The following is a 21,394-nucleotide window of genomic DNA, read 5'->3' on the forward strand; positions in this document are numbered from 1 at the left end:
TCCAGCTGCACCTGCGAGGCCAGAAAGCACAGAGAAGCAGAGCGAGTTAGGAACAAGCATCAATGGGACATGAATGATAGATGGAGAGGGAGAGGTGTGTCAGAGGAAGTCTAGGCCTCCTTGCAGCTTAACTACAGGCTGGACAGGTTGCCAGACATCACAGCTGGGCTGAGACAGACAACCATTCAAGCCTACAGGCAATTTAGAGTCATCAATTAATCAACCATCAATTCCCCCCATCCTGCATGTCTTTGGGCTGTGAGGAAGCCAGAGTACGTGGAGAGAACCCACACTAACACTGGGAGAACATGCAAACTCCACACAAGGAACCCGAACCCGGGAATTTGAACCCGAGTGTAAGCGCTAACCACTACACCACCATGCAGCCCATCATCAGTTCAATGAAAGCCTTCATCTCTCTGAAGACTATAGATGGTCTGGCTGGATAACTGTGGTGCTTCTGCATGTACTAACTGTAATCTGCACGTTTAACACCAGGCGGCAGCAAAAGCTCACTATTATCGTATGTGTGTGTCTCAGCTCTGTGGCCTCACAGCAGACAACTGTAATAAATACTTAATGTCCTACCACTGTTGCAGCAGAAGTGAAGGAGGGGAGGGCTTTCTGCTCAAATATAACAATTTAATATGGATCTTTAATCTGTCACTAGGGTGTTTAGTGTCTCTATAGCCAGTGATAGATAGACTGGAACAAGCACTAATTAAAAAGGAAACCATGATTTAGGACAGTAATATACAAACTCTGGGACAGATATTTACTACTCAAAAAATGTTTTTTATTACATTGCAGCACAGCCTACCTTCCCATAACTTCCGCATTCATTTTATCCCCCAAAATGCATTGTAAATATTACTTGAACCCAGCTGGTGCACACTCAATCATGACTCAGCAGGTTCTTGCAGCATCGTGGAGAAGAGAGAAACTGTGTTCAAAGCATTCTCTATCACAGATAGACAGAGAAAACAAAGACTCATCACTTAATTCAGCTATGCCTTTCCTTGAGGCATGCCCTGCTTAGGTTCATCTTATGTTTAATAATTTTAAACCATAAGTCTTTATGATCTTGTCTTTTAATGTATTTTTATGTCTTATGAAAAGCACTTTGCATTTCAGTATTTTCCCTGAAACTTTCCTGCTTTGATAGAAAGTTGACAGGTACATTTAGGTATTGCGACGTGACATAATGAAACATCTTTCTCAGTACTGATGATGTCTCACTTGACACACTCTTTTTAACCTCCATATCTTCTGTAATATGAGTACTGTTGTGATTAATAACCAGAGAACAATAAAGAATTAATGCATTGCTGTTGCTTCAGATGATTAATTACATGTCTGAAAATCTCCATTAATGTGTCCTCCTATAATTCTACTGTTTTATGATTATTGTTATTATTATTATTTAAATTAACCTATCTGTCCCTGACTGACATCTAAATTATTAATGACAATCATTTTTGAATAACCTGCATCATCAAAGTTATTGGAATAAACATACAGTGTGATTAATGCTGTTATTGAAAGTGTCTTTATTTACTACTCAAGCTTAACATCGAAAGCTTCTAAAACAAAATACAGCCATGACTCAGCAGAAAACAAGATTGTAAGAACAGGGGGACATTACCATGACAACAAGAATACACTCACATAACCAGCCACCCACAGATTATGACTGCAGTGCTCCTGACTATTCTGTGGGGGCCCTTCATCCTTGCTGCAGTGTGATGCTTCGGACGCGGCTCAGCCCCGCTACACAGCACGGTGCTACTGTGTGTGTGTGTGTGTGTGTGTGTGTGTGTGTGTGTGTGTGTGTGTGTGTGTGTGTGTGTGTGTGTCCTGTCATGCTGTAACTTTCCCCCATCCTGTAGTGCACAGTTAGTCTGCTCTTTCTGCTGCCTGGGCTCGCTGTGTGTCAGGAAGCCCACATTTTGGCTGGGACTCCTCAGCAGCTCCTCCAGAACTGCAGGGCTCTGGGACATCTGCAATGCAGAAGTCTATATATAGCCATGGAGATACAAGGGGGGGGGGGGGGGGCAGCGAGACAGTGAGACACAGACAGACAAAGAGACATGAGGATGAAGGGATACAGAGAGGAAGGACAAGGCTGAGAGTAACAACGAATGGGAAGAGTGGGAAGAGAATACAGACTTTCCCCAATGCCAAATACTAACTTTTACAAGTTCTACAATGTAAATTCCCAGTTTGTATAAACTGAAAACAACTCATTTTGCTTAAGAAATTTCCAGAAACCTCCCAGAACCATCAAGTCAACCAAACGTCCACTCAGTTGGTCAGCACTTGCAAGGTCACAGTGATGGGAGTTTGCCAGCATCGCTGCGTTTGCCTCACTAAAAAGAGCAAATGGAATTAAGTGTAACAGGAACAGGGGACTGTGGTGGTTAAATTCTGAGGTTGAGTATTTATTGCTTTATCTTGAAGGGTCTCAGGAGGGCAGTGGAGGAGGAGGAGGAGAAGGAGAGCAGTTTAATTATGTATGCACCTCCACGAATCTGCTGACAGCGGAGCTCGGCACGCACACAGCAGTGAGGACGGCTCTACCGTGCGTCCAGCAGCCGGCCGAGGGCCCACAGAGAGCTGGGGCCGATCGGATTCCTGAATTTTCAATAAATCTGGCCCCTGACATGCTCCCTGAGTGACTCTCTATCACAGAGGTCCATGCCGAGTCATGACTCTTCTCGTGTCACGGCTGCAAAGCCAGCATGCAGAAAGAGAGAGGAGGGCTGCACCATGGGACTCTTACATAATATATATAATAAATATAATCTTATATATTTTATGATTATATGTTTAACAATAGTGGCCACATTCTAAATTCAAATGAAAGATTACTTTTGGAATATAACTGTGTAAGTATTTTACCATCATCAGCAAAGTCTTGATTTGGTGAGTTGACTTCGATGTGATTGATCCCACTGTGAGCGGTATCAAGCTTCTCAAAGCACCAGGATATTCAGCTAGAAACATACTCCAAGGTGTGCAGTTAAACTCACTACAGACAGTGCATATCCATATCCCTCATTCTAATGCAGGGTTATGGTGATCCGTCTCAAACAGCTGACTCCTCATTGATTCGCCCAGAGCCGTCCAGAGAAGCATTTCCTTTACTTTGTTGTATCATGTTGCACTTTTCTTTTCATTGAATACTTCAGTCAGAAAGATATGTCCCCCTGCCTTTATGACAGTTTTATTGATTGTCTGTTAGTGCTGACACACACACACACACACACACACACACACACACACACACACACAGTGTTGGTAACTGCCATCCATCTTCGACAGCCTCATCTTTGTGACCCCAGCAGACATTTTGCAGCTCCGCCTGTAAATGACAATGTGAAGGCTGAGCAGACTAAAAATTGTTGGGTGACCCACCCCTCAACAAGGAATATTAAGACATCACCCCCCCCCCCCCCCCCCCCCCACCCCCCCACCCCCCACACGCTTATTTTCCTCCGGTGGTCCAGTCCATAAATACAGAACAGTCCCTAAGCAGTTTCACACAAAAAACTGGTGCTAATACAAACTGAAACAAAAAATGTTTTTTTTTTAACTCAAATGTGCAGATCATGGCTCAATTCAAACAATGATTTGTGTCTTGCCGCTGACTACCGGATAGGTATTTCTTTTAAATAAGGTCTCATGGGCCATGATGGCCTGGCAGTCAACCGCCTTCTACCCAAATGCATGCTGGGAAAGACTCCAGCTGCTTAATGCCATTGCAGGTATGAACATGTGAATTTGAAGGTAGATACATTACCATACTATATTCTATAATACTATATTATAACTCCATTTTTGTTGTAAGTAAAATGTAATACACATCTAACTATCTTTTGCACATATTGTCATACCCTTTTTTTATAGATTGCATTCATATATCGTTATATATTAATATTTGTCCCAACACTTTCTAAAAGTGAACGTCTCTCTTCTGTGTATCATATCATGTAGCAGTAGAACAATATTATTTTCCTTTACAAATGTCATGACATTAAAGATGCAGACATGCAGTGAATGTTTGGTTAATAAATGTTTTTATTTGGCTTTGAGAGGAATATCACTGCATGAGATAGCAGCATGTTACAGTCACAGTTGTATAGCAGAGGTCCGGAAGTGTCAGCACCTCGGACTCCCCAGAAACAAGTGAGATGGAGGGGAAACAGGTTTTTATTTGATCTTTCAGTCATGGTTAAGGCAAGTCTTTTTAAATGAACACACAACAAGCAAAACATCTATCCCATCCAGCAAATAGTCAAGCTCGAAGAGTCAGGTCATGCATTCATGCCCGTTGGTTGATTCATTGGTCAAACAGAAGATCCCAGAGGATGAACTGACAAGCATCAGTGAAATCAAGTTCAGAGTGAAGTGATAGAAGGGGGAATGGTGAAAATAGCCCTTATGTGCGACTGTACCATAACGCCACGACCCCGTGGCCCCTGCCCCACCTGCCACTTGCAGTCTGAGTCGAGGGCCGTCAGTGTCACCATCAGCTGCCTGACACCGACAGCCACGCTTAGCTTCACCTCGTTTCCTTTATCCAGCTAAATTAAACAAAAGCACCATTACAATTAGATGAGGAGAAATAAAACATGGGGTTGATGTTCTCTACAAAATGGTTGGGAAAGAATAGTCCAGATAAATATTAAACGTTGACTGGTGAGATAGCTGATAAATCAATTGACAAATGAATCAACCAAAGAATCCAAAAAATAAATATATATATTTATAGCGCCAATTTAAAATGCCTTGTGGAGAAGCTGCAGCACTCCTCCTTCGCAGCAACGGGAAACCCCACCCATCCTCCCCACACATTTGTACACAGTTTTTCTTATTGCCGTGCTGTGACATTGCAGTAATCTACAAGTAAAGAGAGAATGAATGGTGAGTATGGTACATTACTGTTCGTCGTGGTGGGATGAGATGCAGACTAGAGAGTGATGAAAAGGGAATAGCATTCACCTGCTGTGGGTTTGGACTCCAAGCTCTTTCCTCTAACTGTTCCTGCGTAACAACGTTCAGGAATGAGCTGGTAGAGCTTCGGATTATGATTAAAAAAAAAAAGCTTTTACTTGCAGTACTCCCCAACTTTTATCTGTAAAAATCAAATAGCACCGTAAAAGTTGGACTGGCTGTTGCTCTGTGCGTTTATCTTAGAGTCTGTGTGCTGTAAATTGTTACTCCAGGTTTTGATTGCATTTACTGTAAATATTGGTAATTAATAGCACATTTGTTGTTGCTAATGAGGGCAAAAATCAGTTTGAAACTTAAGAAGCTCTGTGGCGTCCTTGTTAGCTTTCTGCGCGTCCCTCTGCAGTAATGTGATGTGAAATCATGACGACCTCTGCAGAGGATGTAAATGACACTGTAATACATCTGTTTCCCTCTAAAGCTCCTTCTCCTACCGATAACGTTGAATCACATCTGAATTACTGAGCGAACAGAGACACGGAAGGTGTGAGGCATCTGGAGTGTGACAGAGATGAACCGAGACCAGATCCATACAAGTGATTGCAGTGAGAATGAGGAATGTGTAATTGATCGTGATGAAGATGGTGATGATGGTGACACAAGCAGTTTAGCTCTTGCTGTTCTTGTCGGCGGGGCTCTTCTTCTCCTTCTCTTTCTGCTTCTCCTCCTCCTCCTCTTCTTCTTCCTCCTCCTCCTCTCCCTCACCCTCGCCCTCCTCCTGGTCATCTCCATCTTCTCCCTCTTCTCCCTCCTCTTCGTTCTCCTCTCCCTCCTCATCCTCCTCCTCCTCTTCGGCCTCCTCTTCCTCCTCCTCAGGCTTGGCCTCAGGCTTCCTGTAGGCTCCGAGGGAGTAGGTGCGGGCTGACATGTAGGAGAAGCCCGGGTAGCCGGACTGGACCATGGCTCCGCTGACGGAGCTGAGGCGGCACTCTTCACCTTCCAGCAGCTTCCTGCAGAAAGACGGGGAGAAGACATGGCGCTGCCTCAAGTCTGGGTTTGTTACTATATTATTAGTGCATCTCTGCTGAGGGCTCTAATGTCACTGGAGAATCAGAGGCAACACCTCTGCTCTCTGTTGGTACGTTTTCCCACAACATTATCACAGTTGCTGAATTACACGAATGTAAGGTTTCACTTTGTGCTGCTTCCATGTCTCCTTATCTAGTGGGGACGAACTGAGAGGGACTCAAGCATGATAAAAAAAACACTGTCAAAACAGAAAATAAATTCATTTATAAATATTATTATGGTAATTATACAGTATATTTATATATATACACATATATAAACCTATATATATATATATATATATATATATATATATTAATTACAATTCAACAAGGCAGGGCAGTCAAGCAAAGACATTCATTTGTTGTCAGTTTTTATTGTATTACATTTCGGATAAGTCAGACTCATCATATTTATTTATTCATTTGTTGTTTATAGTCTTTGTAACGTAGCTCACCTGTAGGCAGCGATCTCAATGTCCAGCGCCATCTTGACATTCAGCAGGTCCTGGTATTCACGCAGGTGACGGGACATTTCTCCTTTGGTGTTGCGCAGGGCAGCTTCCAGCTGCTGAATGGTGTCCTGCACACACACACACACACACACACAGTCATATTTTGAAATACTAATACTTCATGCTCTGGTAGGAAGGAGTTGGTTAATTTTTAATATTAAAGTGGTTCATAAAAGACAGTCACATAAACCAGGTTGTTTCCTTCAGACTTTAATGGATGAGTCTGCCTCATCCGTTGCATGTTGTTCTGTCTGGTCGCCATCCTTGCCATGCAGGTCTCCTCATACCAAAGGTCTCACTTAAATAAAGTTGAATCAAATCGCAACACACACTGAAACATCCCGCTCACCTGTGTCATTGACCTACCTGCATCTCTCCCATTTCACCGTTGTGTCGATCCTCCATCTCTGCAATCTGCCTCTCCAGAGCCTCGTTGTGGCCCCTGAGGGCCTCAATCTCCAGGGTGCGGGCCTGCACCTGCCTGCGGTACTCGCTGAGCTCCTCCTTTGAGTGTTTGACGGCGTCCTGGTTGCGGGCAGCAGCCTCATTGACGCTAGCAAACTTGGAGCGGTACCACTCTTCTGCCTGGACCTGGTTCCGGGCCGACAGGTTCTCGTACTGAGCCCGGATGTCCTTCAGGGCGGCGGTCAGGTCCGGTTTACTCATGTCCATCTCCACTGACACCTGGATGTAGGAGAGATGGAAAATACAGGTGCTCATTATTAGTAGGTTTTAATCAGATCTGTAAATAAATGCAGTAGCACTTAACTGTGTAAGTGTTCTGTTTAAATACTTTATTGTACTGTTTTTACTGATAACCCCGATTGGGCAATTGACTTTAAGTGTGTCTGCAACAGCAGTAATGTAATTTGAAGATACTGTAACACATATTTGCTAATCTTCTAGTCTAACCTGTAGCTAAAGGAACTGGCCAGTGTGCTATTTAAACGATTCAAATTCAGATATGTTTAAATAATGTAATGCATACACTGCAAAAACATGAAAAATATATATAATTAAATGATAGTTTAGCGGTGTGCAGGGCACACTGGTCTGTAGTTAAAGTGTATTGTTTCGGGGACATGCATGTGTGAGGTGAGTTGATGCGCTGCTGCAGCACTGATGCATCGACTGCTGACGGGGCTCCTCTGCTGGAGAAAGTCTGCTGTCAACAGTTTACATGGCAATAATAACCCTGCAGGGGAGAGGAGAAACCCTGGAGGAATCTACCCAGCAACCACCACCCCACTGCATGACTGACTTACTGCATATTCAATGAATTGATTTCTGTTCAAAGCTGCAGTGAAAGTTGCTGCTGCCCTCTTTCAGACCTTCACTTTTCTTCTGTTGCCTCCAACACGATGAGCTCTGACGCTGTTCGTACATAATAACTCCAGAAAAAGTGAGCAGAGAAGAACTTTTTTTTTTTTTTTTTTGGCCAAACCATGACAGTATTTCAGTCGTGCTGCTGTTAAAAACAAGTTAGCTTGAAATGGATGCTGCTTGCTAGTGTAGCTCATTGGGTTTCCCTGCTGCATGCTGCCCCACGACCACACCCCAGGATTATGCGTTATTTCTCCGCACCCCCCCCCCCCCCCCAACACCCCCCCAACACCCCCCCCACCCCCGTCCCCTCACACACACACACACACACACACACACACACACACACACACACACACACACACCTTCCCTCGTCTCCTTTCATGAGGACGTCGCCATTATCCCCAAAAGCTAGGCTATATCTTAGTAGCTTCAGGACTAAAAGTTCAGAATGACCTTGTGTGGATTTGTGGGGAAGCAGCCAAGTAACGCGATACTCACCGAACATCCCACGGAGAACACTGTATTACGGCATACTTTGTAGCCAACAAACCGGCATCGACGACCGGGAGACAACAACGACACTTTCTCTCTATCCAAAGCATCTTCAAAGTTTAAAGGGGGGGCGCGCGCTGCAGGGACGCTCGCGAACCCCGGATATATGAGGGGGAGGAGGGAGGGACAGCGCATGGTGCTGAAACGGAACCGCAGTGCCATCAATTGCAGGTGTTCAGTGCGCAACGTTCAGATTGAGGAGGAGGCAGTATGTGGTGCATACAACTATATAATAATAATAATAATAATAATAATAATAATAATAATAATAATAATAATAATAATAATATAAACCGTAGTCTATATAAACAGTGACTTTTAAAGTATTATTATTATCGGTGTAGAAGTAATATCTGACAAAGAAATACATGAAACAATTTCAACTGGTGTTTCTACGGTAATAACCTCCCATGAAGTTTGATGGGCTCACTGTAAAGTCAAGCCTTTCTGTGTACATTACAGTGCTATCTTGGCGTATTGTAAAAGTTATGTGGATGTGATATTGTGAAAGGATTGAGGGGTTTGATGGCATTCTGTCACTGAAAACAAAACCAGACAAGTGGACCAAAGTCCCATCAGATCCACCAGACCACAGCGGGACGTGTAGCTTACCTGAGAGGCCTGCAGAGACGACTGCAGCTCCTGCAGCTCCTCTTCGTGAACTTTCCTGAGGAAGGCGATCTCGTCCAGCAGAGACTCCACTTTCTTCTCGAGCTCCAGGCGCGCCAGAGTGGCGTCGTCCACGTCCTTCCTGTAGCCCTTCAGGGTGTTCTCCGCCTCCTCGCGCAGCTTGGTCTCCTCGTCCAGCTTCTCCCTCACGCGCTCCAGCGTGTCGTTCATCTGCACGCAGTCCAGGTGCATCTGGCTCCTCTCGTGCGTCAGCTCCTCCACGCGCGCCCGCAGCTCGCGGATCTCCTGCTCGTACAGCTCGTGCAGGCGAGAGGGCTCGTTGTTGCGCTGCCGCAGCATGGTGACCTCCGCCTCCAGGACTTTGTTCTGCTGCTCCAGGTTGTGCACCTTCTCGATGAAGGACACGAAGCGGTCGTTGAGGCCCTGCAGCTGCTCCTTCTCGTTGGTGCGGATGATCTTGAGCTCGTTGGTGACCGCGGTGGACTGGGTTAGGTCCATCGCGGAGTCCGGCATGGAGGAGAAGGCACGGCCTTGAGCCGCTGTCCTGCGGTACGTGGTGGAGGACATCGCGGAGGGGGAAGCATAGTTGCGGTGGCTGCTGCTGCGGTATCCCGCAGAGTGCAGGCGGGACGGACTGCTGCCCAGACCCACGCGGCCGGACCGGGGCGCATCTCCGAAGATCTTCCGATAGGAGCTGCTGCTGTAAATGTCGCTGGAGTAACTCATGATTACTTTACCCTGGGTCGCTGCTCTGCACGGGAGAGAGAGAGAGTGAGTGCGTGGAGTTGAGGAGTTAGTGACGGGTGAGTGTGTGTGAGCGAGAGAGAAAGTGAGATGCGAGTGATGTCTGGCCCGGACAGGTGCTTTTATAGTGAAGGCGCCGGCGCGTCATTTGACGCAGGGACTACAGAAGACGAGGGGAAACCTGCAAGCTTTTGCAGAAAGCCTCCCCCCTCTGGGGAGACACGAATCCACTCATGCAGCTCCTCATTTCTGCCTTTTGGCTCAGGCATCAACACTCTTCTAGATGAAGAACACGGCTGTGTGTCGTGGCTTTATTGCAGCATGTTCGATCTTATCGGACTTTGCAAATATCGCAAATTTGATCAATGTATTTAGCGCTTTCCGTTCACGCTCTGACTTCAATGACATGCACATACATCGCATCCTAGTAGATTCACGTGTAATGTATACTCCCACTGGAGTGACTCGTGTTTCCTTAGTCCATACTCCACTGTCATTGCAGTTTTTCTTTGCTGTCCCAGCAGAATGGCAAATGGGATCGATGCGTAAAGCTGTGCGCTCAGTGTGTTTTTGGTGCTGCACTCTGCGTCTCATCCCCACCCGACCTCCGCAGTATCGGAATACGGGATGAGACTCGTTGAGGTGGCCTGGTTGTTGCGATCTCGCAACACCTACAGGAACATGAGTGATGGGTTGGTTAATGAGCTGGAAGCGTGACCTCATTGTCATAGCATCACAATGACATGTTATGATAAAAATGACAATGATGATGTGATTTTTTCAAACACCGCAGACCTCCTTATGAGTCATCACAACAGTGTGTATTTTTAACTCTTTATAACTAACCAACCAAACCATAACCAAATATGGTTAGAAGTTGATCCTTTGGTGGGTTATTACAGATTAAAATATGATTTATGCATATCCTGTCCTGAGCCAGATGCAGTTATGCAGCATTCAGTCTCTGCTGGTAAAAAAAAAAAGTCTTGCCTGTGTTGTGTTTAAGTGCTGCGCAGAGCTGCTGCTGGCCCTCGTCTTGATCAAGCCCGGCAGGAGGAGGACCACACCCATGCAACCCCCCACCTACAGGACTGCAGCCTTACCACCTCCAAACACCACACACGCGCCTTAGTGCTCCGGTTCACACTGCCAGTCTGGAAAACAGCCCAAACAGTCTGCAACAACACACCCACTGCCGAGTCATCCTAAATCTGATGATGCCAGTGGGAAAGAAGAAAGAGCTAAACACAATCCATTTCAACAATGATGTTTACTTTGAGTGGAAAAGGTGAAAATAGTTCCAATTTTTCTGCAAATAAAAAACACAAGTTTTCTTGATAGCCACAGTCGTCACCTGCTTTATTTATTAAGTCAAAACAGTAGGAATTCCATTACATCTGTCTAGAATTCTTCTTCATCATCCTGTTGTCAGCTAGTCCAATCTCAAAATGCTTTTTTTATTCAAAAGGTGACCTTTATTATTAGACATTAACATGTCAGTATGTAAGTATTAATGTTGTCTTTTATCTATTTGTTTTGGAACTATGTAAACAATCTCAGCATGGTCGATAGGTGACGTTGGGAGGAGCCTTTTTATTTTTACTTCCATACGTTAACCACTAGGTGGTGCCAAAGCGTCAGTGTGGTGCAGCAGACCTGAGCTGATGCTTACTGTCTTATTTTGCCACTTATTATCATAACTGCTGCGTATTGAGCTCATGGCCCTATATATATGTGTATAGACTCAGTAGCCAGTATATCAGGTGCATCTAGCTTAGTCAGTGCCCCTCGTTGTATTAGCAGTCTGACACAACATTCCTGCAACAGATCATACCTTCATGAACCGTATCATGTTCAGTTTTTTTAACATTTGTTTTAGAGATGTTTTGATTAAGTTTAGAGGACATTGTCCTCATTTATATGATTGAGGGTAAGATGAATAACAAACAGAATGTGGACATTACCCATGCGTTCGAGCCTACCTGGCAGTGGCCTGCAGCTCTGTAACAGATGTGTTGTTGGTATTTGTCTGCCGAGATCACTCAGCTCATCAGTTTTCATCATGAATTCACAAACACTTGACATCGGCCATGCACTGTCAATAACTCCAACACCAAAACAGCCCCTGCTTCCACCATAGGTGGTTATTTTACAGCTTTCTAATGCATGGTTTTATTTTTAATATTCACATATCATATGTCACTCTCAATGGAAATCACTGTATATACAGTATAGACATCATACTGTACACAATCATCCAGTCTATATATAGCCATTCAGTATTTGTATACTTAATATTTCTTTATCCCTTCTTTAATTTTATTTAATATTCAAGCCTTTACTGCTGTTTCTGTAGAAGTAAATTATGAGAGATTCCTTGAATGCGGGGAAGTACTTGGCTAAATAAAGTGGGTTGTGATTCTGATCACGTAAAGCTGCAGGGCACCTCTGAAGATATACAAACACAGCACATACTGACAGGTAACTCCTCACAGCTCAGGTGTCAGCTCCCCTGTCAGGCAACTCTGTGGACCAAAAACTGGATTACAGTTCAATGTGTGTGTGTGTGTGTGTGTGTGAGAGAGAGAGAGAGAGAGAGAGAGAGAGAGAGAGAGAGAGAGAGAGAGAGAGAGAGAGAGAGAGAGACCTTGGCTGCCCAGCCATTTTATCTTTGCTAACAAAAGGGCCTATTGAAGAGGGAGGATGGGGGTGACTCAGCAGGAAATGACAGGTAGCCAGAACTGCCTGATTTCTACAGCGATGTCCTCAGCCTCCCCTTCACCTTCATGGTTACAACCAGCGCAGTCAAAGGACAGACGCCACCATAACTCAAGTTATTCTACTGAAAGCATTTGTGTCAGTGTCATAAACTGTCTCTCAGTTCAGTGCACAGGTGCAATGTTTTAGCATCAATAATCAACTACCACATTAATAGTGAGACAACAATAAAATTACTATCAACAAACAAGACTGCAGTTGGCAGCCTTGAGCTGTCCTAACATTGCCTTTTGCATGCAGTAGTTGGATTTCACAGGAAACGTGCAGTGGTGTTTTTACAACAACAAACAGAAAGAGGGCGCTGCTCTTCCATCACAAAACAGGAAGGAAGCTTCCAGGGTTTGTGGAAATGGCAAATGGTGGAATGAGTGTTCTGGGAGCAATGCAGGCAATAAACCTCTCTTCACGGCAGACATTTTGACATGTCATTGTAGGAAAAGCACAGGCTAACAATGTTGGTTGTGGGTATCTTGGTTGTGCATACTGGTTCATGAGCATGGCTTACTGGGGCACTCAATACCTTATAGGGCAAGTAGCAAACGCATCATTGTTACTGTAAATGAGAGCAAACCTGTCATGTCAATTCAGGAGGCAGCAACCTCCGGTTCTGAAAAGGGAAGGCCATGCTGAAGTGCCATGAACTTGCATTCTCTCTGCTGGCCATCAGGGGGCGACTCCTCTGGTCCCACATGGGCTAGTCTGGCTTTGCCAGCCCCTTCTCCACAGTAGAAGGGTCTGGCTACAGTATATCGCATCTCTGGGTTCGGGGTAAAAAACACTCTGGCTCGTTTGTATTTCTTTAACCAATCATAATGGACTTGGCCGGTGCTAAGCTTCGGACGCTGCTGTGGTGCGGCAGCAAAATAGTGTTGGGAGGAAACTTGTTTCGTTGGAACGTCGAACCTCATCATTAAAATTCTGATTCCCGACTAAAGAGAACTCTGCATAAAAAAACTGCATAAAAAACTGCATAAAAACGTATGTCGCCTGTGTGACGAGAACAAAAAACCTAATTTGATCGTCGGTGAGCCAGCGGTGAAGCCGTCTATGCTTAAGCTCTGGAGGATCTCACTGGACTAATTAAAAACAGACCATTTGCTAGCTGTTTGTAGCTCTTGCAAAAAATGACTAAACCAATATCAGGAAGCTCATGTGAAGTGGAACAGATCGGTCAAGTCAACGTCACTGGTGCATGCTACTACCAGAGTTAAGAGATGTACCAAAACAACTCCGACTGATGACGGCCCTGTCAGAACATGGATCAACATCGGGAATGAGTATAAGTTGCTAGCTCTGAGGTTGCTGCTATTGTTTCCCGATTAGAAGGGAGTTTGAGAACGGAGACACAGAAAGCGGGAGGGGAGGAGTAAAGTCTGACTTTCTTCATCCGGGTGTCGATCCCGAGCGTTCACTTCCTGTTATCTAGACTACACATGGGCTGATGGAGACAATATTTGCCTGACATTCACGAAAGATCAACTCAAATAGATGCGAAGATGCATTCACGTCTTCGTAACATGAGTTTAACTGCCACAACATCAATTCGCATTATGATGATGGTTGTTCAAACTTAAAAATGGCTAGTGAAATACACTTGTTCTTTTTAGGTGTAAGCATCTTATGTAAAAAAAGTTAGTCTGACTTCACCAGTTAAATGACTTAAATCAAGTAAGCACAACAAGGAATGACGAGTTCACAGGATTATTTTTTGTTTGAACAAAATGCCATTCTGAGCATCTTAAACTAAAACAAAAAAGGATGAACGTTCTGAGACTACAACGTACACGACAACAGTCTCGCTAAAAACGAAGGTGTTTTTTCCTTTGTGTTTTAAAAAAGTCAACATTGTTGTAAAAAGATCTGCATGCACACGGATCACTAAAATGCTGTCATTACTTGTTACTGGCGGAAGTGATAATACTACAGTCAGGTGTTACTGACGTAAGCGTTACTGTAATATACTGCAAACATAGTTTTCAGCTGTAACACACACAGTTGGCTAACAAACTATAAGCCGATGCCACATATAAACATTATGGGATTGCATTGTGTATGTTATTTCGACAGGTTCTCAGAGTTTTAGCAGCAGGTTATAGCTGATGGCTACATTTAATATTGTAATATTGGCCTAGAGGTGAAATGCTGCCCCTCAACCGTTTGGAGCATGTGGTCAGATCTTACACCCGTTCTAAAAGACTATGAATATTATCTATTGGCAGGAAGTGAAAGACTAAATCCCTCACTCTGCATGCTAAAATGCCTTGTGCTGAGGGTGGGGAAAGAATATTATTTATTTACCCCACCTCCACTGGCAGAGTTCAAATATAGTTACCCTCCCTTCACCAGCCTGCTACTCTAACCTTTCTCCTTCTGCTGTCCCAACCACTGTTGCTGCCAGCACAGCAACACTATCCCCACTGTGGTTCCATCTAATAGACTTGTAAACACTGTTCCACATGGCAGCTCCTGCACTTCAGCTGTTCAGCTGCAGCACAGCAACCAGGATGAGTCCGCAGCAAACAACACATAGTTGCATATGGCTCAGTTAGTATGGTCCACCTCTGTTCACAGAGTTTGATTTATTGTCATTTCATTCAATGCTGCGAGGGAAATATTGTGCTGTATAGACCTGTTATAAGTTTGTAATATAGACTGTATATAAGGAGTGGTCATTGTGATTGCACCAACCAACCAAAGTCATCCTCGTAGCTAATTACGTTGGTAGTGTGGTGGAGAGGCCGTGGTAACCTGTCAAATTGTGTCAATCACAAGGTAGCCCCGCCCTAAATCACACCCTGCTTTATGGGGTGGAGTGAGGTGTGGAGTGATTGGGTTATATGCACACCAGCCAAGAAGCCAGGTATAGGCCTCACGCAGAACAGTGTTTAAATAGGTTCTTTAGTCCTTTTATAAAATAATATTACTTTTTTATAGATTCCAGTCACTTGCAACAAGCCAGGATTTTTAGAGGAGCCAACCACTGTTTTTCCCATGTTATTAGGCTTTAGTGTACGTCTTAACTGTTTTATTTACTGGGCCATCCGTTATTTTCTTTGTGGGGTTTTCTGTCATGTCGAGGGGGGGGGGGGGGGGGGGGGGAGTAAAATAGAGTATGCATGTTTTTTTGTAGTGTGGTTTTGTCCCATTAGCTTGCTGGGAATAGGTCAATTTGAGTGTTTTTAGAACCAGTTTGATTTGATTCATGTGTAGTGTTATTTTATACTTTATCTATGTATACTGTTTGGTGACAACTTCCCTGATTAGGCATGACTCTACACTAACCACCCCTCGGCGTGCAGTTTAGCCCACATTTGGTTTATTTTCTTTATTTGTTTTTCATTTTAATGGTTACTCAACCCATCCCATAGTCCATGGTCTTGCTGTTTGTTGTGATTCTACGCAGGATAAATAACATTTATATTTTGGTATATGCAGTCTCTGGTTACAGTTTATTCTGGGTTTTATATTGAATAGCACCTGGTCCACCCTTTACAGCTATAACAGCTTCAACTCTTCTGGAAGGCTTTCCACAAGGTTTAGTGTGTTTATGGGACTTTTTGACCATTCTTCCAGAAGTGTATTTGTGAGGTCACACACTGATGTTGGAGGGAAGGCCTGGCTCTCAGTCTCCACTCTAATTCATCCCAAAGGTGTTCTATCGGGTTGAGGTCAGGACTCTGTGCAGGCCAGTATACTGTATATATATGTATATATATATATATATGTGTGTGTGTGTGTGTGTGTGTGTGTGTGTGTCCATTTATGCTGTTCTTCTGTCACCACAATGCTCATGTGACTGCTGTGAACTAAACCTGGCATCCACTCCTGTTTATTGAGTGGCGTTATTGTCTTTGAACATATCATGGCATCTAATAACTCAGAAGTTCCCAGATCTCCACGGAGGCCCAAACACAAAAGCAGCCCTGCTCCTTTGAAACGCGTTTCCCTTTAGTGCTTTGATATGCCAGGTGTTACTCACTAAGCAAGGGGTTTCTGTGAAGAGCTTTACTACGCGTCACATACAGGCCACTCAGCCCCCCTCGCTTTTGCTCTATCGTGGATGCACTGATCTTGTCTGATGTGCACTCTTCACTCTACCCCCCCCCCCCCCCCCCCCCCCCTCCATCTGTTTGCTTGTGCACACACTGAAATATCTATCTCTTGATCTGAGCCGTCAGCTGTGATGGAGGAGGGCTGTTGTCACTCAGCCATTTGTGTCCGGCTCCGGCAGGAGGTGATGAAATCAGATAAATGCATTCACTGTGGACGTGGATGTGTGGATACGTAACGTGATACCTGCCTACTGCTCATTGATCTTTTAAAATCAGGTTCTAGAGAGACACTGTGGTCCACCTTCAAAATGGTGGATGATGCTGTTCAACAATCACATTAAAAACAGAACAGGATCAACTGTGCTGAAGCATCTCAAGTCAATTGTTCACTCAGTTTGTGTGTGTGTGTGTGTGTGTGCGTGTGTGTGTGTGTGTGTGTGTGTGTGTGTGTGTGTGTGTGTGTGTGTGTCATGCAGGTGTGTTCCCTGCATCAGTCGACTAAATGAACGTTTGCTCTTGCAGGTGTTAATCTGCATGATTATGTGGGAGCGGTCCGAGGGCAAAGGTCAAAGTGACATGTGTGCAGGTCCCAGATAAACTGCTGGATTTGTGCTACGATTTGAAGTGAGCCATTATGCCCCCTGACCCCGACACACACAAACACACCTTGGCCAATATTTCTCTACACACAGCAGCAGGTATGACAATCCACTCAACTGGAGTGTGTTCTGGACCCGCGCTGAGCTGCATTGCAGTGTGTGTCTCGTGTTTCATGTGCAGCCTAACGTAAGGTGTGCCTTTGGGTGGACGCCTTTTAAGTGCTCTACAGTCGGGTGGAAGGATCGTCTTATACCAACACTCAAATAGATTTCTCATCTCCAAAGAATGTTGGATTGATTATCTTTACATCAGTTATATATTTGCTCCCCCCCCCGCCAAGCTAAAACCAAATCCAATCTCCTCACATAGTAGTGTGTGTGTGTGTGTGTGTGTACTTCAGTCAAAGACCTAGATACATTGGAGGAGGAGCTCAGTGAAGCAGGGCTCTCCATGATGGAGGAAAGCCTTTTCTGGTGTCTCCCCTCCCCCTCAGCAGCCAGGCAGCTCCAGAAGGGATGCGCGATGCTTTTCCAGACGCTCATCCCCCTCGTTCTTCTCCTTCCCTGGCTGTGTGTGTGTGGGTTATTGAGCTGCAGTCAGATGGCTGTGATCATACAAACCTGGGATTTGGCCAGTAGATTACTCTGAAACACACTAGATGGGCGGCGAGGGCCAGGCCCCCACCACGGAGGCGTTCTTTCATTTGCTGTACAGAAACCTCCTTATTACCGTCTATCCAACCTCCACATGGACGTTAGTCACTGTATGAGAGACTGCTGGGTTGGGTTCTTCAATTCAAAGCCTTCATTTGCTCTCGAATACAAATACTGTACATGCTTGTGGGACTTGGACCACAAATTAAGACAATGACAAGGTGATAAGTAGGTAAACAAGGGTTTCAAATGTTTTATTCCTTTAATATCAATGGCAAATACAAATTGCTGCTCCACAATTCATTTTCAAAGTTTTTCCCCCCACATTTGAAGTGATTTCTTTAGACAACAATGTCCAAATGATCCAATTCTTAAAAAAGTGCACAAAACGCCCTCCTTTAAGTTATTGTTCGTTAAACAGACATTTGACCTCTCCGAGAGGAGAAAGGCGGCAGGCGACGCCGATGTTCGTGGAGCTATGACGCGGTGTGTGTCGGTGTGTGTGTGTGTGTGTGTTGTGTAATGCATGAAAGCACCACGCCTGAAACATCACAATGAAAAGGAATGGCCCTTGTGATACATGTCGATACATCCAATACACTCATACATATCATATACTTCTGTTAGATTGTGTCTGTTTTTTAAGGCATTATCAGCCACTTTGTATGCAGGCACAAAATGTGCACAAAAAAAACAAAAAAAAAACCCAACCCAACCCAAATATACACATGAACACGTGTTCCCCCTGATGCTGAAACCTGTAGCTTAAACAACTGGTCTGACTGTAGTCTTGTTCTTTGAGAGATTCCACACCTGCTCTTTTGAGGCAGATGCTGAGAGCACCAGGGTCTCTCTAGAGGGGAGGAAGGGCGGAGGTGAGGACCACGCGAACCGGCCTCGCCTGCACCGGACACCATCGCAGCACGTGGGAGTCACACTCACGCGTGCATGTATGTGCAAGCGTGTATACAGGAAACACACACACGGTAGCTCGGTGGAAGACAGACAACGGGCCATGGATGGGAAAAAAGGAGACTCCCATAGACAGACATTAATGCTTGTACTACGTGAAGTCTTCCTCAAGTGGACTTCTTATTTTTGCATTTTACTAGTAAACAAATCAACAGGAAACCAGAACAGAAACTTAGCTTTACAATTTTTTTTGTTAAAGCCACCCACCCTCTACCACCCCATACATTTCTCTCTGAAGACAGTGACCCACACCCACACCCACACCCACACCCACACCCACACACACACACACACACACACACACACACACACACCCACACACACACACACACACCCACACACACACACACACACACACACACACACACACACACACACACACACACACACACACACACACACACACACACACACACACACACACACACACACACACACACACACACACACACACACACACACACACACACACACACACAGTGAACACAACTGCCCACCGACACCTCTTTTTCATTACAGTTCCCCTTTAGTCCGTCCCCCCTTTACAACGTGGCGACTCCTCTGCGTTTTTGAAAAACAGTTTCACCCCTAATAAAAGCAGCATTCCACACTCAATCACGACACAATCCTACATCTAGTTTTTTTTCTGATTCGTCTTCATGCTTTAACTGAGATTTGCAAGTGGTGGATTGCAGGAGCAGGGAGCTTCCTTTGGCACCGCGCTACTACGCTGCAGGGTTGAGGACATCTACATTCGAAAAGCTGCAATCCTCTCCCCGCCTGTGATGATTCCTGAACCAAACAAAGATGAATTCTCCCGAGGCGGAGCAGCCATTTTGTTTGAGGCTCCTAAGCGCGGACCAGGCAAGGCAGCTTTGCCAGAAGAATCATCACCACCACTCAACCTGGCCACCAGCTCCTCTCACTTTTATACTTTTTAATTAAAATTTTTATAAAATATTCAGTTTTTTTTGTCCTTTTATTTCCCCATCAATGGGAAAACTTGGCTTTGAAAACGGCTAAAAATTAAGATCAACCACGGAGAAAACATTTCATCTTCTAGGAGCACAAAGCCGGATTCTGAACAGACACAAAAGCTTCGAGGCACAAGAGACATTTCTAAATACTCTATGGGTCGACTAGGTTGTGCAAACAAACCACACATAAGAAACTCTCAATAAACCTCACAAGAAGAACATAAGCTATGACTAATTAAATATATTTCTATATATTCATCTATATATTTAGTATATCTAATAAATACATTTGTTGATAGACATAGATATCTTTCTGTAAACTATTTACACTAACATTTGTTTTGCAGGAACAATAAATAGCTATGAAGGCAAGGCAAAGGAGGGAAAAACCTTTTTTTTTTTTTTTTTACATTTTAGTGCTTTTCACATGTGAGCACAGAGAATGGTTTCTCAGTGTGTTGCCACTGAGAAGTCAGAGCCGGTCGTTCTGTTTCAGCGTGACTCGGCTCGTCTCAAACTGAACTTCCCCCTTCATAAATAATTGGCAGCAGGAACAAACCCTCGCAAAAAAATTACGCTCTCATTCCTACCTGCCTGTCCTTTCTACATAATGGAATGTGCTCCAGTCTCTCGACTGCTCTCTTAGACGTGCTCTTCTCTTCCTATAAATACCTGGTGGACGGGGCAGTGATGAAGTAGTGCACAAAAATGTACCAGCACCTGCCAAGATACACCAGCGTTCAGCCTGGTGGCTGGTGTTAGAAAGTCCCCAACGCTGCTCGTGACCGCCGCCATCGCCAGGCTCAGACGTGACAAACACACATTTATGAGAAAAGGATGCTGTAAAAACGCCACAGTCATCAGAGAGAGGCAGAAAACATCAAACCCACCCCTAGAACCCTCCCGTACCCCACAGCCCTCTCACAATCTCATGCTGCACGACTTTTTTCTTCTCGTTTTTGTGTTTTTCCTCTGAATGGCAGGTGTGGACAGAAAATTATAGATATGAGTCTGCCAATGCCTGGTACTAAGGGACGTATTGCTGTCGGCCCAAACAGTTAAACACCACACACCATTTACTTTAGTGTCCACAGGGAGACAACTGGCATGTTTTTCCAAACACTCACTCCATCTTGTAACATTACTGCAACAGCTGTAGTGGGGGGCTTTATGTTTTCAGAGACAGCGTTTGAAAAAAGAACAGTTTCGTTATCAAAAGCAATCTTAAGTGCAAAATACCATGCACAGATGGTTGACTGGTGAGCAGGGCCGAAAAAAGCCCCACGTCATGTCATTGTCACACCTTTGGGAGGACTCTGTCTCGCTGGAGGGATGTGTGTAAGTATGGGTGAAGTTGGGGTGAAATCTCATAAGTGCTTCCCATGGCTCTTGAGGCATAGAAAAAGAGGCAGTGGGATATTGTGTGGTAACATTCTCCGGCTGAAAGTTGTGTTTCCGATGGATCGACGGAGCGACGGGAGGGGAGGGGGAGGGGGGGTGGAGTGTCCTTAAAATCCCACTCTTTTGATTGGTGCAGAGCGGGTGACACCCTAATGACTGACCGCTGATAATGGG

At 44.7% G+C, this 21,394-nt stretch overlaps 1 protein-coding gene across 1 annotated transcript; it reads right to left on the bottom strand.

Annotated features, from left to right (window-relative positions):
• Window positions 1–5,077: 5,077 nt before the first annotated feature.
• Window positions 5,078–9,819, bottom strand: neff1 (neuronal intermediate filament family member 1). The gene is given in 5 exon segments (XM_084024075.1): window positions 5,078–5,669; window positions 5,672–5,963; window positions 6,479–6,603; window positions 6,902–7,219; window positions 9,026–9,819. Coding segments are annotated over 5 exon segments (1,677 nt in total). The 5' UTR covers window positions 9,770–9,819; the 3' UTR covers window positions 5,078–5,471.
• Between the last annotated feature and the right edge of the window lie 11,575 nt (window positions 9,820–21,394).

Source organism: Eutrigla gurnardus, assembly GCF_963514095.1.
Source record: "Eutrigla gurnardus genome assembly, chromosome: 13".
In the NCBI taxonomy this organism is placed as follows: domain Eukaryota; kingdom Metazoa; phylum Chordata; class Actinopteri; order Perciformes; family Triglidae; genus Eutrigla; species Eutrigla gurnardus.